Genomic DNA, 18896 nt, shown 5'->3' with positions numbered 1-18896 from the left:
AACACCTTCACATCCACTACAATCTAATTCATCCACTGTTAACCCCTTTAGATCCACAACACTTCAATTCACCCACTTTTAACCCCTACACATCCACCACAGTTTAATTCATATACTGTTAACCCCTTCAGCTCCAGGAATATTTTATTTTTTTCTAACTATATGTAATTTTTAACACCTGAAAACCAGGCTCATTTTAATTTATTTCTCTTATTTGTCTTAGACATAGAGGAACCATTTTTACTGTACGGATTCGGAGTAATGTGATGGTAAAGTGTCTATTTGGGGTTATATGTCGCACATTTTGAAGTCCAATAAAATCAGGAAATCAAATTGTTGTCCAATCTCGTTACCATATCCTAGAAGAGCGCTTACTCTCGTCCAGGTTCTGTGATTTTCAGACATTTTTACTGTAGGGATTTGGAGTAATGTGATGGTAAAGTGTCTATTTGGGGCTATACACCTGATAATTTGAAGTCTAATAAAATTACGAAATCAAATAGTTCTCCATCTTGTTCTTGTTGTTGGACGCTCTTGGTAGACGACTTCCAATCCCAGGAGGGACCAGTTTCATGGCTGATGGAAGATAACCATTAAGAGACTTTTTTCAGGACTGTTCTTCTGTTCTAGTTTAATAAGTCTATGTTCCTTTTAAGTTTAGGTTAGGGACTGGCAGGAGAATGAGGACCCTTGATGTGGCTTGCGAGCTTACGATATTTCTTGCCTATTTTTTTCTTCTAGTTTTCAACGGTAAAAGATATCTACTAATACCTCATTGAAGATTGGACATCGAGCCATCAAGGAGCCCCACTAGACTAAAGCTGCTTTCACATGCAGCAGATTTTAGGCAGATTTTCTGCAGCAGATTGTCTGTTGCCAAACCAAAGTCAACCTGAAGTTTCAAATCTGCTGTAGAAAATCTGCATCAAATCCGCAGTGTGTGAAAGCACCCTTACTATTCTGCAAGTCTTCCCAAGTGCATTATAGGGCAATGCAGCTGCCACTGACTGACAGCTACTTACCGCCCTAGCGGTCTTGTTTCTGCCATCTAATAAAGAGTGCTGAGGGGCCTGTGTGAGCTGCTGGCGCCTGCTGATGCCCCTCCCCCATGCTTTTATAGAAGAAGTCTGGCTAAAACATTTTTGTATTGTTATTGTATTGTCACTCAAACGTTATACAAATCCCCAATATACACCTATTACGGGAAATGCTTAGGATGCGCTTTTTTCTCTGCACTTACTACTGCATCAAGGCTTCACTTCCTGGATAACATGGTGATGTCACTTCCTGGATAACATGGTGATGTCACTTCCTGGATAACATGGTGATGTCATGACCCGACTCCCAGAGCTGTGTGGGCTGTGGCTGCCGGAGAGGATGATGGCAGAGAGACACTGAGGGATACAGGGCACTGGAGGAACACTGAGCATCCCCCTGCCATCATCCTCTCCGGCAGCCACAGCCCGCACAGCTCTGGGAGTCGGGTTGTGACATCACCATGTTATCCAGGAAGTGACATCACCATGTTATCCAGGAAGTGACATCACCATGTTATCCAGGAAGTGACATAACCATGTTATCCAGGAAGTGACATCACCATATTATCCAGGAAGTGACATCACCATGTTATCCAGGAAGTGACATCACCATGTTATCCAGGAAGTGACATCACCATGTTATTCAGGAAGTGAAGCCTTGATGCAGTAGTAAGTGCAGAGAAAAAAGCGCTTCCTAAGCATTTCCCGTAATAGGTGTATATTGGGGATTTGTATAACTTTTGGGTGACAATACAATAACAATACAAAAATGTTTTAGCCAGACTTCTTCTATAAAAGCATAGAGGTCGGCACGGGGGACGGGCATCAGCAGGCGCCAGCAGCTCACACAGGCCCCTCAGCACTCTTTATTAGATGGCAGAAACAAAACCGCTAGGGCGGTAAGTAGCTGTCAGTCAGTGGCAGCTGCATTGCCCTATAATGCACTTGGGAAGACTTGCAGAATAGTAAGGGTGCTTTCACACACTGCGGATTTGATGCAGATTTTCTACAGCAGATTTGAAACTTCAGGTTGACTTTGGTTTGGCAACAGACAATCTGCTGCAGAAAATCTGCCTAAAATCTGCTGCATGTGAAAGCAGCTTTAGTCTAGTGGGGCTCCTTGATGGCTCGATGTCCAATCTTCAATGAGGTATTAGTAGATATCTTTTACCGTTGAAAACTAGAAGAAAAAAATAGGCAAGAAATATCGTAAGCTCGCAAGCCACATCAAGGGTCCTCATTCTCCTGCCAGTCCCTAACCTAAAAGGAACATAGACTTATTAAACTAGAACAGAAGAACAGTCCTGAAAAAAGTCTCTTAATGGTTATCCTCCATCAGCCATGAAGCTGGTCCCTCCTGGGATTGGAAGTCGTCTACCAAGAGCGTCCAACAACAAGAACAATATGGAGAACTATTTGATTTCGTAATTTTATTGGACTTCAAATTATCAGGTGTATAGCCCCAAATAGACACTTTACCATCACATTACTCCAAATCCCTACAGTAAAATTGTCTGAAAATCACAGAACCTGGACGAGAGTAAGCGCTCTTCTAGGATATGGTAACAAGATTGGATAACAATTTGATTTCCTGATTTTATTGGACTTCAAAATGTGCGACATATAACCCCAAATAGACACTTTACCATCACATTACTCCGAATCCGTACAGTAAAAATGGTTCCTCTATGTCTAAGACAAATAAGAGAAATAAATTAAAATGAGCCTGTTTTTCAGGTGTTAAAAATTACATATAGTTAGAAAAAAATAAAATATTCCTGGAGCTGAAGGGGTTAACAGTATATGAATTAAACTGTGGTGGATGTGTAGGGGTTAAAAGTGGGTGAATTAAAGTGTTGTGGATCTAAAGGGGTTAACAGTGGATGAATTAGATTGTAGTGGATGTGAAGGTGTTAACAGTGGGGGAATTGAACAGTTGTGGATCTGAAGGGGTTAACAGTGGGTGAATGGACCTGAAGGGGTTAAGAGTTGACATTGTTTAGTTAGTCTCACATGTAGATGTCACCCTATGATCTTCCTGGCACATTCTGGAGCCTGGAACTAACTAGTCCTGGCTATTACCGTAAAACATGGTATATAGGAGCACTGTAATTCCTAGTGCTGATAGTGTGACTGCAGTTACTGCTGACTTATACCCCGGTATATACACATATACAGCTGACCCATACCCCGGTATATACACATATACAGCTGACCCATACCCCGGTATATAGACATATACAGCTGACCCATACCCCGGTATATAGACATATACAGCTGACCCATACCCCGGTATATACACATATACAGCTGACCCATAACCCGGTATATACACATATACAGCTGACCCATACCCCGGTATATACACATATACAGCTGACCCATACCCCGGTATATACACATATACAGCTGACCCATACCCCCGTATATACACATATACAGCTGACCCATACACCATACCCCGGTATATACACATATACAGCTGACCCATACACCATACCCCGGTATATACACATATACAGCTGACCCATACCCCAGTATATACACATATACAGCTGACCCATACCCCAGTATATACACATATACAGCTGACCCATAACCCGGTACATACACATATACAGCTGACCCATACCCCGGTATATACACATATACAGCTGACCCATACCCCGGTATATACACATATACAGCTGACCCATACCCCCGTATATACACATATACAGCTGACCCATACACCATACCCCGGTATATACACATATACAGCTGACCCATACACCATACCCCGGTATATACACATATACAGATGACCCATACCCCGGTATATACGCATATACAGCTGACCCATACCCCGGTATATACACATATACAGCTGACCCATACACCATACCCCGGTATATACACATATACAGCTGACCCATACCCCGGTATATACGCATATACAGCTGACCCATACCCCGGTATATACGCATATACAGCTGACCCATACCCCGGTATATACACATATATACAGCTGACCCATACACCATACCCCGGTATATACACATATACAGCTGACCCATACCCCGGTATATACACATATACAGCTGACCCATACCCCGGTATATACACATATACAGCTGACCCATACCCCGGTATATACACATATACAGCTGACCCATACCCCGGTATATACACATATACAGCTGACCCATACCCCGGTATATACACATATACAGCTGACCCATACCCCGGTATATACACATATACAGCTGACCCATACCCCGGTATATACACATATACAGCTGACCCATACACCATACCCCGGTATATACACATATATACAGCTGACCCATACCCCGGTATATAGACATATACAGCTGACCCATACCCCGGTATATACACATATACAGCTGACCTATAACCCGGTATATACACATATACAGCTGACCCATACCCCAGTATATACACATATATACAGCTGACCCATACCCCGGTATATACACATATATACAGCTGACCCATACACCATACCCCGGTATATACACATATACAGCTGACCCATACACCGGTATATACACATATACAGCTGACCCATACCCCGGTATATACACATATACAGCTGACCCATACCCCGGTATATACACATATACAGCTGACCCATACCCCGGTATATACACATATACAGCTGACCCATACCCCGGTATATACACATATACAGCTGACCCATACACCGGTATATACACATATACAGCTGACCCATACCCCGGTATATACACATATACAGCTGACCCATGCCCCGGTATATACACATATACAGCTGACCCATGCCCTGGTATATACACACATATACAGCTGACCCATACCCCGGTATATACACATATACAGCTGACCCATACCCCGGTATATACACACATATACAGCTGACCCATACCCAGGTATATACAGCTGACCCATACCCAGGTATATACAGCTGACCCATACCCAGGTATATACAGCTGACCCATAACCCGGTATATACACATATACAGCTGACCCATACCCCGGTATATACACATATACAGCTGACCCATACCCCGGTATATACACATATACAGCTGACCCATGCCCCGGTATATACACATATACAGCTGACCCATACCCCGGTATATACACATATACAGCTGACCCATACCACGGTATATACACATATACAGCTGACCCATACCCCAGTATATACACATATACAGCTGACCCATACCCCGGTATATACACATATATACAGCTGACCCATACCCCGGTATATACACATATACAGCTGACCCATACCCCGGTATATACACATATATACAGCTGACCCATACACCATACCCCGGTATATACACATATACAGCTGACCCATACCCGGGTATATACACATATACAGCTGACCCATACCCCGGTATATACACATATACAGCTGACCCATACACCATACCCCGGTATATACACATATACAGCTGACCCATACCCCGGTATATACACATATACAGCTGACCCATACCCAGGTATATACACATATATACAGCTGACCCATACCCAGGTATATACACATATATACAGCTGACCCATACACCATACCCCGGTATATACGCATATACAGCTGACCCATACCCAGGTATATACACATATATACAGCTGACCCATACCCCGGTATATACACATATACAGCTGACCCATACACTGTACCCCGGTATATACACATATACAGCTGACCCATACCCCGGTATATACACATATACAGCTGACCCATACCCCGGTATATACACATATACAGCTGACCCATACACTGTACCCCGGTATATACACATATACAGCTGACCCATACCCCAGTATATACACATATACAGCTGACCCATACCCCAGTATATACACATATACAGCTGACCCATACCCCGGTATATACACATATATACAGCTGACCCATACCCCGGTATATACACATATACAGCTGACCCATACCCCGGTATATACACATATACAGCTGACCCATACCCCGGTATATACACATATACAGCTGACCCATACACTGTACCCCGGTATATACACATATACAGCTGACCCATACCCCGGTATATACACATATACAGCTGACCCATACGCCGGTATATACACATATACAGCTGACCCATACCCCGGTATATACACATATACAGCTGACCCATACCCCGGTATATACACATATACAGCTGACCCATACCCCGGTATATACACATATACAGCTGACCCATACCCCGGTATATACACATATACAGCTGACCCATACCCCGGTATATACACATATACAGCTGACCCATACCCCGTATATACACATATATACAGCTGACCCATACCCCGGTATATACACATATACAGCTGACCCATACCCCGGTATATACACATATACAGCTGACCCATACCCCGGTATATACACATATACAGCTGACCCATACACTGTACCCCGGTATATACACATATACAGCTGACCCATACCCCGGTATATACACATATACAGCTGACCCATACGCCGGTATATACACATATACAGCTGACCCATACCCCGGTATATACACATATACAGCTGACCCATACCCCGGTATATACACATATACAGCTGACCCATACCCCGGTATATACACATATACAGCTGACCCATACCCCGGTATATACACATATACAGCTGACCCATACCCCGGTATATACACATATACAGCTGACCCATACACCATACCCCAGTATATACACATATACAGCTGACCCATACCCCGGTATATACACATATACAGCTGACCCATACCCCGGTATATACACATATACAGCTGACCCATACCCCGTATATACACATATACAGCTGACCCATACCCCGGTATATACATATATACAGCTGACCCATACCCCGGTATATACACATATACAGCTGACCCATACCCCCGTATATACACATATACAGCTGACCCATACCCCCGTATATACACATATACAGCTGACCCATACACCATACCCCGGTATATACACATATACAGCTGACCCATACACCATACCCCGGTATATACATATATACAGCTGACCCATACACCATACCCCGGTATATACATATATACAGCTGACCCATACGCCGGTATATACACATATACAGCTGACCCATACACCGGTATATACACATATACAGCTGACCCATACCCCGGTATATACACATATACAGCTGACCCATACCCCGGTATATACACATATACAGCTGACCCATACCCCGGTATATACACATATACAGCTGACCCATACCCCGGTATATACACATATACAGCTGACCCATACCCCGGTATATACACATATATACAGCTGACCCATACCCCGGTATATACAGCTGACCCATACACTGTACCCCGGTATATACCCTTCTATCTCTATATATACAGCCCCTGTATCCTGATCCCCGCCCCTTACAGCACACGTGATACATCTATACACCACATCCCGGGAGTCAACTGTTGCTAGGAAACCACAACGGTTTCGTGGCCTTGTATTCGGGCCGCTACACAACATGTGACCGGATACACCGGGGGATACATCGGGTAACAGCCCGGACCCCGGCCGCACAGTCAGTACAGCGCCTCAGTAGAGCCCACTGCCGGTCAGTATGAGGTGAGCAGGCTCCGACAACATGGCGGCTCCCGCGGAGGCGACCAGTACAACACGTGACGTCAGCAGTGACGTGTGTGCTCCGCGCCGGAAACTGAGGAGACACTGGAGAAGCGCAGGTGAGAGAGGGCGGGGCTGTGTGTGTATACTGTCCTGTATATAATGTGTGGTGTGTGTATACTGTCCTGTATATAATGTGTGGTGTGTGTATACTGTCCTGTATATACTGTGTGTATACTGTCCTCTATATACTGTGTGTATACTGTCTGCTGTGTGTATACTGTCCTGTATATAATGTGTGGTGTGTGTATACTGTCCTGTATATAATGTGTGTATACTGTCCTCTATATACTGTGTGTATACTGTCCTTTATATACTGTCTGCTGTGTGTATACTGTCCTCTATATAATGTGTACTGTGTGTATACTGTCCTCTATATAATGTGTGTATACTGTCCTCTATATACTGTGTGTATACTGTCCGCTGTGTGTATACTGTCCTCTATATGCTGTGTGTATACTGTCCTGTATATACTGTGTGTATACTGTCCTCTATATACTGTGTGTATACTGTCCTCTATATACTGTATGTATACTGTCCTCTATATACTGTGTGTATACTGTCCTCTATATGCTGTGTGTATACTGTCCTCTATATACTGTGTGTATACTGTCCTCTATATGCTGTGTGTATACTGTCCGCTGTGTGTATACTGTCCTCTGTGTGCTGTGTGTGTATACTGTCCGCTGTGTGTATACTGTCCTCTATATGCTGTGTGCTGTGTGTGTATACTGTCCTCTATATACTGTGTGTATACTGTCCTCTATATGCTGTGTGCTGTGTGTGTATACTGTCCTCTATATACTGTGTGTATACTGTCCTCTATATACTGTGTGTATACTGTCCTCTATATACTGTGTGTATACTGTCCTCTATATACTGTGTGTATACTGTCCTCTATATGCTGTGTGTATACTGTCCTCTATATGCTGTGTGTATACTGTCCTCTATATGCTGTATGTATACTGTCCTCTATATGCTGTATGTATACTGTCCTCTATATACTGTGTGTATACTGTCCTCTATATACTGTGTGTATACTGTCCTTTGTGTGCTGTGTGTATACTGTGCTTTGTGTGCTGTGTGTATACTGTCCTCTATATACTGTGTGTATACTGTCCTTTGTGTGCTGTGTGTATACTGTGCTTTGTGTGCTGTGTGTATACTGTCCTCTGTGTGCTGTGTGTATACTGTCCGCTGTGTGTATACTGTCCTCTGTGTGCTGTGTGTATACTGTCCTCTGTGCTGTGTGTATACTGTCCTCTGTGTGCTGTGTGTATACTGTCCTCTGTGTGCTGTGTGTATACTGTCCTCTGTGCTGTGTGTATACTGTCCTCTGTGCTGTGTGTATACTGTCCTCTGTGTGCTGTGTGTATACTGTCCTCTGTGTGCTGTGTGTGTATACTGTCCTCTATATACTGTGTGTATACTGTCCTCTATATAATGTGTGTATACTGTCCTCTGTGTGCTGTGTGTATACTGTCCTCTGTGCTGTGTGTATACTGTCCTCTGTGTGCTGTGTGTATACTGTCCTCTATATGCTGTGTGCTGTGTGTGTATACTGTCCTCTATATACTGTGTGTATACTGTCCTCTATATACTGTGTGTATACTGTCCTCTATATACTGTGTGTATACTGTCCTCTATATGCTGTGTGCTGTGTGTATACTGTCCTCTATATGCTGTGTGCTGTGTGTATACTGTCCTCTATATGCTGTGTGTATACTGTCCTCTGTCCGCTGTGTGTATACTGTCCGCTGTGTGTATACTGTCCGCTGTGTGTATACTGTCCGCTGTGTGTATACTGTCCGCTGTGTGTATACTGTCCTGTCCGCTGTGTGTATACTGTCCGCTGTGTGCTGTGTGTATACTGTCCTCTATATACTGTGTGCTGTGTGTATACTGTCCTCTGTGCTGTGTGTATACTGTCCGCTGTGTGTATACTGTCCTCTGTGTGCTGTGTGTATGCTGTCTGCTGTGTGTATGCTGTCTGCTGTGTGTATGCTGTCCTTAACTCCTTGTATGCTGTTGTACTATATGTAACCTCCTCCTGATATTATATGTATGTATTAATCTGACCTGTATATACAGCCTCTTCCCTATACTATATGTATGTGTGTGTGTATATATATATATATATGTATATATATATATATATATATATATATATATATATATATATATGCCTGACCTATACGTGCAGCCTCCTCCCTATACTAATAGGGACAATACAAGTGGGGACAATAAGTATCTTATCCGCTGCCGACCACCTACACAGAATGGAGAGTGGGGGTAAGATTTCTGGTCGGTAACTTCACTTATGAGAGACAGAATCTGTCGAACATTCCAGATAATCACATTGTAAGATTTATAAAGAATTATCCAACATTTTATTGGAGGATATAAGGTTTTGATCACTGACCGACCAGCAGGACTTCTGCCTCGCACAAAGCTGTAAGTTCCTCTATAGGAAGCTCCTCCTACTCTGCCCTCTAAGGACACCAGAGACACAAATTGTAGCCCTGCACAAGGCTGGGATGGGCTGCAGGACAATAGGCAAGTAGCTTGGTAAGAAGGTAACAACTGTCAATCTTCCTTGGTCTGGAGCTCCATGCAAGATCTCGCCTCCTGGGGTAGGGATGAATACGAAAGGAAGTGAATCAGCCCAGAACTGCACAGGAGGATCTGGTCACTGACCTGAAGAGAGCTGGGACCACAGTCTCACAGATTACCATTAGTAACACACTACACCATCATGGATTATCCTGCAGGGCACACAAGGTCCCCCCGTTCACACCAGCACATGTCCAGGCCCGGGTGACGTCACAAATAACCATCTGGACGATACACAGGAGACATGGGAGGTTGTTGTGTTTTTTTGGGATGAACTCCACTTGTCTTGTTTGGAGAAAGAAGAAGGATGAGTACAACCCAAGAACATAGGAAAGGGAGGACATGATCAAACCTTTAAATATGTTACAGGACTAAATAAAGTTCAAGAGGGAGATGTTTTTAATAAAAAACTGAGGGGAAAGATGAGAAGCAGCGTGAGAAAATATTACCTTACTGAAAGAGTAGTAGATGCTTTGAACAAACTTCCAGCAGATGTTGGTAAATCTACAATAACTGAATGTAACCTGCCTGGGATAAACATATCTCTAGCCTAAGATAATAAGAAAGGAAATACTTATAGGGCCGACTAGATGGAGCAGGGGGCTTTATCTGCCGACAGTCTTCTGTTTCTTTAGGGGCTTTTCTGCAAAGTGGACAGGATGGGACCGTGTATCCCCAAATACAGCAGCCTCCTTCCTTCCGTAAGAGCTGTGAAGATGGGTGGTGGCTGAGTCTTCCAGCTGACAATGACCTGAAGCCCACAGCCGGGGCAACCGAGGAGGAGACCCCCAGCCGGGGCAACTAAGGAACAACTCTGTATGAAGCATTTCATGGTCCTGGAGTGGCCTAGCCTGTCTCCACACCATAAACTTAAATAAAAATCTTTGGAGGTAGCCAAAACCTGAAAGCTGTGGAGAAGATGTGTATGGAGGAGGGGGACACAATCCGTTGTAGGGTCTGCAAACCTGATCAAGGTCTCCAGAAAACGTCCGACCTCTGTAACTGCAAACAAAGGTTTCTGCACCAAATATTAAAGCAATACTGTCACCCCCTTATGGTCCTTTTACACAAAGCCATAAATCAAACAACAATTTGTTTTTTATGCCGATCAACATTTAGACAAAGACATAAGTCGTTTAAAAAAAACTCTCTTAAGATCGATCAAGGCCGTCTCACACACTAGGGTGAATCTGCGTTTAGACAAAGCGATTTAATAATTATCAGCGAGCAAAAAGCAACGATTTGAGAATATGTTAAAAGGCCGATTAACAATTTTCTTGCTCGTCGCTTGATCGCTAGCTGTACTCATGCTGAGAACAGCACATAGAGAATGGTGGGTGACAATATCGATTTAAAGGAAATCTCAGCACTCGCACCCGACCTGAGTCGCTGACAGTGTTGTATAGGTGGTAGCCACCTAGTGGACATGGTATCGCTGATTTCTCTGTCCATGTAACAGAAACAGAATTTTCTTACTGTAATCAAGAGTCAGAAAGGAGTTGCGGCTCTGCGGCTGTGCCGCGCTCTTTCACGCCTAATCCCTGGTTCCTCCCCCCTCTTCCATTTGAATAATAATTTTTTCTCTGCCTCTCACGACTGAAGCTAGTTTGTGTCAGTGTGTGTGTGTGTGTGTGTGTGTGTGTCGCTCTTCCTGGCTATGGCACCTGCACGGGCTTAGGATGCAAGAAACAAAGAGGACTAAGGGACTAAGCGTACCAGACCACGACCCTGCAGCAGAGCCACAACTAATTTTTGACTCTTGATTACAGTAAGAAAATGTGGATTGTCTGGTTTCTGTTACCAGAGATGCCGTGTCCACTAGGAAAACAGATCGCAGGGAGACCAGTCAAACGATAACACTGCCCGTTAAAGCGCTCAATGCAGTAAAATCCTAGGTGCATTCCTCCCTGGAAAACATGAATATGCAAAAGAAGAGCCACTGGAGCCTCATTTAAGAGTCTCAAAACACAGGAGCAGCCAGATATTCCTCCAGGAAGAACCCAGCCATGGGGTGGCTCCGGTAAGGAAACCACAATTTTAAATGGCCCTATAAGTCAGTGTAATGACAAGGGACAAACCAAGGCCAGGTATTCATCCACATACAGCTGTTTCGGGGTGTTGCCCCTCATCATTGTGGAGCAGGATTCTGGCTAGGTGGGAGAAATGCCTAGTAGAGCCATAAGAGAAAGATCGCTGATCTCAGGGAGACCAGCCAAACAACAACACTGCTGGCTGCTAGTGAAAGCGCTCAATGCAGTGAAGTCTTTGGTGCATTGCTCCCTGGGAAACATGAATATGCAAAGGAAGAGCCCGTGGAGCCTCATTGAAGAGTCTCAAAACACAAGACTAGCCAGATATCCCTCCGGGATGGACCCAGCCAGGGGGTGGCTCCTGTAGGGAATCCACCAAAACCACCATATTAGGTGGCCCTATAAGTCAGCGTAATGACAAGGGAAAAACCAAGGCCAGGTATCCATCTGCATACAGCTGTTTCAGGTGTTGCCCCTCATCAGTGTGGAGCAGAATTCTTCAAGACTCGGCCTAGAGCAGTTGTTTCACACAGGTTTATTCAGTGTGTCAGTGAGAGCCGCTGTGCTTACAGCTGTAGTTAGACACTTAGAATAAACCAGTGTGAAGCTACTGCTATTCTATTGTATCAAATCCTTATTTCATGTAATAAAATGATTCTTTATAAATCCTACAATGTGATTATCTGGAATGTTCTATAGATTCTGTCCCTCATAGGTGAAGTTACTGACCAGAAATATTACACAATTCTCCGTTCTGTATAGGTGGAAAAACTTCTGCAGCATATGAAATACTTATCTTCCCCACTGTATGTATGCATATGTGTGTGTGTGTGTGTGTATAAATATATTACTATATGTACTGTATATATACTGGACTTATACATTAAACAGCCATTATATAATATGAATATGATGCCTCCCAGGGCTGGGATATATTATATGACCTTTCTCTGGGCTGGGATACATTATATGGCACCTCTCATGGGTGGGATACAGTATATGGCACCTCCCAGGTCTGGGATATATTATATGGCACCTCTCTTGGCTGGGATACATTATATGGCATCTCTCTGGACTGGGATACATTATATGGCACCTCCCAGGGCTGGGATACATTATATGGCACCTCTCACGGGTGGGATACATTATATGGCACCTCTCATGGGTGGGATATATTATATGGCACCTCTCAGGGCTGGGATACATTATATAGCACCTCTCATGGGTGGGATACATTATATGGCACCTCTCATGGGTGGGATACATTATATGGCACCTCTCTAGGGATTGCTATGTTCTGGCTGATTGGTGTAGTATACTGTGTCGTGTATGTCATCTCCCTGTACATAACTATATATGACCCCAGCCTACTCCACTCTCTCCGCAGGCAGTAATGGTGGAGTTTAAGATCCGCAGTTACGTGGCTTCGGACTATGAGGTGGTGCGGGATCTGTTCTCCCATGGGATGAGTGAGTACGTCCCCAGCGTTTGTATCCATGTGGTGACGCGGCCTTGGGTCCTGTTCGTCATGGCCTGTACGTTCCTGTCCCTGCTTTTCAGCTCTAAGTCCGTCATCCTCCCGGTCCTAGCCGTCACCCTCTTGTTGGCCTTGGGACGCCATCTTCTCGGCTACATCTGGAGCTTGTACATCGACCACTGCTTGAAGGCAGACCTGCAGGACATCCAGAAGACTTACATGGAGAACCAGGGCTCCCACTTCTGGGTGGCGGAGGTTGAGGACACCGTAGTCGGGACAGTCGCAGCCAAACCTTCCGATGAGAACCCACACGAGCTTGTCTTGAAACGCATGTCTGTGAGGAAAGACTTCCGGGGTCTCGGCATGGCCAAGGCCTTGTCCCGGGAGGTGATGGGGTTTGCTCGGCAGCGAGGTTACAATTCAGTTATCCTGAACACATTAATGGTGCAGCGGGAGGCGCAGAGGATGTACGAGAGCGTCGGCTTCAAGAAGTATACAGAGTTTGTGCTGCCCACCGTGTACGGTCAGCTTGTCAACTTCACCATCTCCAAGTACCGCTATGATATATTACCGGAAAACTGACATTGCATCAGTATGGTGCCGCTATATCAGAACTCAGGGGACCGGCGGAGGAGGACGCCGCCACTACTTGTCTGTCATCCTAGTGTGAGCCCGTAATCAGCTGTATATGGTTTATTATATGGATTTATGTTTTTTTTTATCTATAGATGTGATTAAATGCACAGAACTGGCTGCGCCTGTGGTGAATGACCTGATCCTGAGTTACATACATTTACAGTACTGATCCAGAGTTACATACATTTACAGTACTGATCCTCAGTTACATCCTGTAGATCTTTTATTTAAAAATATAAAACATAACAACAAACCAATATAAATAACATAACTGTACAATATATACAAGTCCATAAACGTATTGGCTGGTCCAGCCTCACACTCCTCAAACGCACCACTGTATTATCCCCCATATGTGCAAACTAGATTTTCCCACAAACACCATAATAATAACACATCAAAACTTAACATAACATACTCTACACTAAACCCCTGGTCCGGTTGCATTCCACAAAAATTAAGTACACAAATAAATACATAAATGAATATATACATAGAGCCCTACACCAAACACCAAAACATCTTTTATAATTTTTTTTTTTTTTTGGGCCCTGAGCTGGTCCCGCATCCCATGCCCCCAGTACATGATAACAGACGTCCATGAACCAGCCCAGGATTTTCTGTTTATACCTGTATTATACTCCAAAGCTGCACTCACTAATTTGCTGGTGGGGGTCACTGTGTACATACATTACATTACTCATCCTGTACTGATCCTGACTTACATCCTGTGTTATCCTCCAGAGCTGCACTCACTATTTTTTTAGTCTGATATGTAAAATCCTCAAGCATTCCCTGCTTGTTCAGGGCCTGTTTACTCCCTTTTAGTAGCTGAAGCTGTAGACTAGTCATATTATTAATGAGTGCTAAATGCAATTGTAAAAAAGAAAAAAGTGCAGCGTAATTAAACAGATGACTCGCAGAGCGGCGTACTGTTCTTGTCTCTTACTGAGTAAACATTCACAGGGGAAAGAGAAAAAGTAAATCCTTTGGAATTCCCTGGATTTCTACATTGATTACTTGATTGTTTTCTATAGATAAAGTGACTGTTGCACCATTCATGTCTATAAGTGAACACAACATCCACAGTGCAGGGAGAAATAAGCTGTAATGAAGGATTCAGGAACGTGCCAAAAATAGGTTATATTGTCCATTGAACCATAGGCCCTTGTGATCAGCATACATATTGATATTTAAGGGATTTATGTGAATTTATGTTAACCCTCCAGAGTTGTGACAGGGGATGTCACTGCTGTTCGTGAGTCCCTGAGTGCCCCTCTATGGTGCACAGATATTTCTCATTCTCTACATTACAGAGGGCCGCATCGGAGCGGAGCTGTTTGCCAGTAGTCTCCACTGCACAGTCACAGCACTTACTCCTCTCTGCTATGCTCTGACATAGCATGTTGGGGTGAGGGGGTATTGAGGTACTGATTTTTTTTTCAACAGAAAGGAAAGTATTACACCAAGTACTAAAACTAAAATATTGATAATATGCTAAAGGGATGGGGGCGGTTACATTCAGGAGGCAGCATTGTGTACATAAAGCAGTAGTTACACAAGAGACAGCTGCCCTGATCTTTATGTGTAGTTAGAGATGAGAAGGAAGCCTTAAATTACCTTTCAGAGACTGTGTGGATCCTCTGGTAGAGGCAAGAGACTCACAGATGATAACTTCTGGTTTCGGCATGCGTGGTGTAGTGTAATGGAGCTCCATCAGTGACCCGCGATACTAGTGCCTCACCTGACACCGAATCACCCCACAGGGCTGGGAAGTCTCCCATACCGATCTTCTCTGCAATCCCTTAGCCACAAAGGGAAAAGACTAAAAACAAAATGGCGACCGCACCTCCAGGCACAGTTAAAAAAAAAAAGCGCCGCAGCTACAGTTACCTCATGTCTTCCTCCTCTTTGGGTCTCCAAGGTTCCTTCCAAGTTTAAAGAGCCCATTATATTGGTCCACGACCAAATAACACTACTAGTACCAAGAAAGACACCTCTCCTAAACCCAGACAAGCTATTGTAATCCTGCTATACTAAAGATTTTCATTCAGACGGATCTACTAATACCTACAATAGTCCTGAAGAAGTGTCCTTCCTTCTCGATGACCCGAAAGAACCGACTTCTCCACATGCAGACAAACACAAACAATACCAACACAATAGCCCCACTTCTCCTTCAGTAGACATGGACTGAAATCTGGACTCTACATCGCTCCTCCAGGTGTAATTTACTAATTCTCCTCATCTAATCTATTTAGAAAAATGGTAACATTATTAAAGGGAACCATTCACCCCGTGGCCCCAGGCAGAAACTGACATACAGTGACATAAAGGTCAATATACTTACCACATCGCTCCTGGTCCCGTCCCGGATCCCGTTGTTGACACGGAGAAATCGCTGATTCTTCTTCTTGCGCCCATTATGGTAATGAGCCAAGATGAGTCCAACGTCCATAGGAAACGACGGACGAGTCCAACTTATTCATGAGGTCCTCTTCTCGTCGCCGCCCATCCACGCCTCCTGGAACTTGATTGACGTCTTCAGTCTTCTGATGAATTCCCGTGCAGGCGCTGTTGCGATGGTCTCGTCACCTCTTCTGCGCCTGCGCGGTAAACAGGATACGTGCTCGAGACAATCGGCGCACGCGCAGTAAACAGTGAAGCTGCGGAGCGGCTTCAATTGTGAACTGCGCATGCGCCGAAAATGACCGTCACGGCGCCTGTGCGGGATATGGCGAGAAGAAAGAAGACGAGGAGGAAGAAGACCCGGCGTCAATCAAGTGTCGGAGGTGGGGAGAAGGCTGGACTTCGGGCGCGAGAAGAAGAATCAGCGATTTCTCCGTGTCAACAACGGGATCTGGGACAGGACCGGGAGCGATGTGGTAAGTATATTGACCTTTATGTCACTGTCAGTTTCTGCCTGGGGCCACTGGGTTAATGGTTCCCTTTAACCAATCTTACGGGTTTTTAATGTATGTATATATGTTTATGTCTAAATATATATGTTTATTTAATTTATTTATTTAATTTTTTTTATTTATTTATTTTTCCTTTCTCCTCTTCTCTTTCTATTCATTTCTTTGCCAGGAGATCTGGGATTAATATTGTACGTTGAAAGTATAATTTCACAGACCTATTATAGTATTCTTATTTTCTTTTACCTCGTGTTCTATCCAATGTATCTCAGATTATTTGATTATTTATTTCCTCATCTATTTATTTTCATTATTACACATCATTGGCTCTATGCTTAGAATAACTATGACTACTAGTTTCCCACTGTTGCTATATTTTCATGTAATGGGAAGAGACAGCACACGTTGAGTTTCAAAGAAGGAAATCAATGACATTATTAGCAGAATCACTCCAATTTCCAACGCTCTTTTCTTACCAATTGATCCAGTTTTTCTTATTTCTTTTTTCCATCTTTACTTATTGCTGTCAGGACTGGGGAGGCAGGGACAAGACACGGCAGTGAGCCCTACAACTGAGCCCACCCACTGTCCTTACCTACTTGCCTCAAATGGCCCTAGGTAGCCGCGGACAACCACAAAGGCGGTTGATGCTCTGGTATAGGTGTTACACAGAACGAGACAGACAAACAAACACAAAGGGAGAGTCGACAAGCCAAAGTCCAAACCAAACGGCCAACGCAGTACAAAGTCAGGTAACAATCAGATAGTCAGAGGTCAGGCGGGAGGTCAGGTAACAGGTCGAGCAATCAGAGGAATTAGGAACGGGGATCGCAGGAATAGACAGGGGGAGCTGGGATGAGGGTATGAACCTTAATAGCCAGCGCTGAGAGACTGCCTCAGCTTTCTTTTATGAGGACCAAGAGCCCAGTCCGGATCCCCATTGGACCTACACTCTGATCCTCCAGGTTCCGGACAGGCAGAGGAAAAAGTCAATCAAAAGACTTGCTCAGCTGCAGCAATCAAGTCTAGCAGAGCTCTGAGTTATGCTGCATTTACACGAAGCGATAATTCGCCCAATTGATTGCTTCACGATTTTGTAGCAACGATTTGGTTTTTATAACGATCAGCGTTTAGACGAATAAATCGTTAGAAAAATCGTAAGAGGATTCGTAAGAAAAATCGTTATTGCGATCGTTTTTAAGATCACTTAAGCCAATCTTTTACATAGGGTGAATCTTTGAAAGACTGTTTACACGAAGCGATCTGCGAATTTTTAGCGAACGATGAACGACGATTTGAGAACATGTTGAAAGATCAAAATGAATGATTTTTCGCTCGTCGCTTGATCGTTTGCTGTGTTTACACGGAATGATTATCGCTCAAATTTGATCTTTATTGCAAAAATTCGAAGGATAATCGTTCCGTGTAAACGCAGCATAACTCCTGCATTGCCGGAGGCTGAGAAGCAATCGGATGTGTCACACAAAAGCAAAAACCAGGCCCAGTTCACACCAGGCTA

At 44.0% G+C, this 18896-nt stretch overlaps 1 protein-coding gene across 1 annotated transcript; it reads left to right on the top strand.

The window, feature by feature from the left end:
• The first annotated feature begins 7497 nt into the window (after positions 1-7497).
• On the top strand, positions 7498-14576 carry LOC138796640 (probable N-acetyltransferase camello). The gene is made up of 2 exons (XM_069976263.1): positions 7498-7762; positions 13734-14576. The coding sequence occupies exon 2, from the start codon at positions 13740-13742 to the stop codon at positions 14403-14405; it is 666 nt and encodes a 221-aa protein (XP_069832364.1). The 5' UTR covers positions 7498-7762; positions 13734-13739; the 3' UTR covers positions 14406-14576.
• The last annotated feature ends 4320 nt before the right edge of the window (positions 14577-18896 follow it).

This window comes from Dendropsophus ebraccatus, chromosome 7 (genome assembly GCF_027789765.1).
Source record: "Dendropsophus ebraccatus isolate aDenEbr1 chromosome 7, aDenEbr1.pat, whole genome shotgun sequence".
Taxonomy (NCBI): Eukaryota; Metazoa; Chordata; class Amphibia; order Anura; family Hylidae; genus Dendropsophus; species Dendropsophus ebraccatus.
This window is presented reverse-complemented; position numbering and strand designations above follow the sequence as displayed.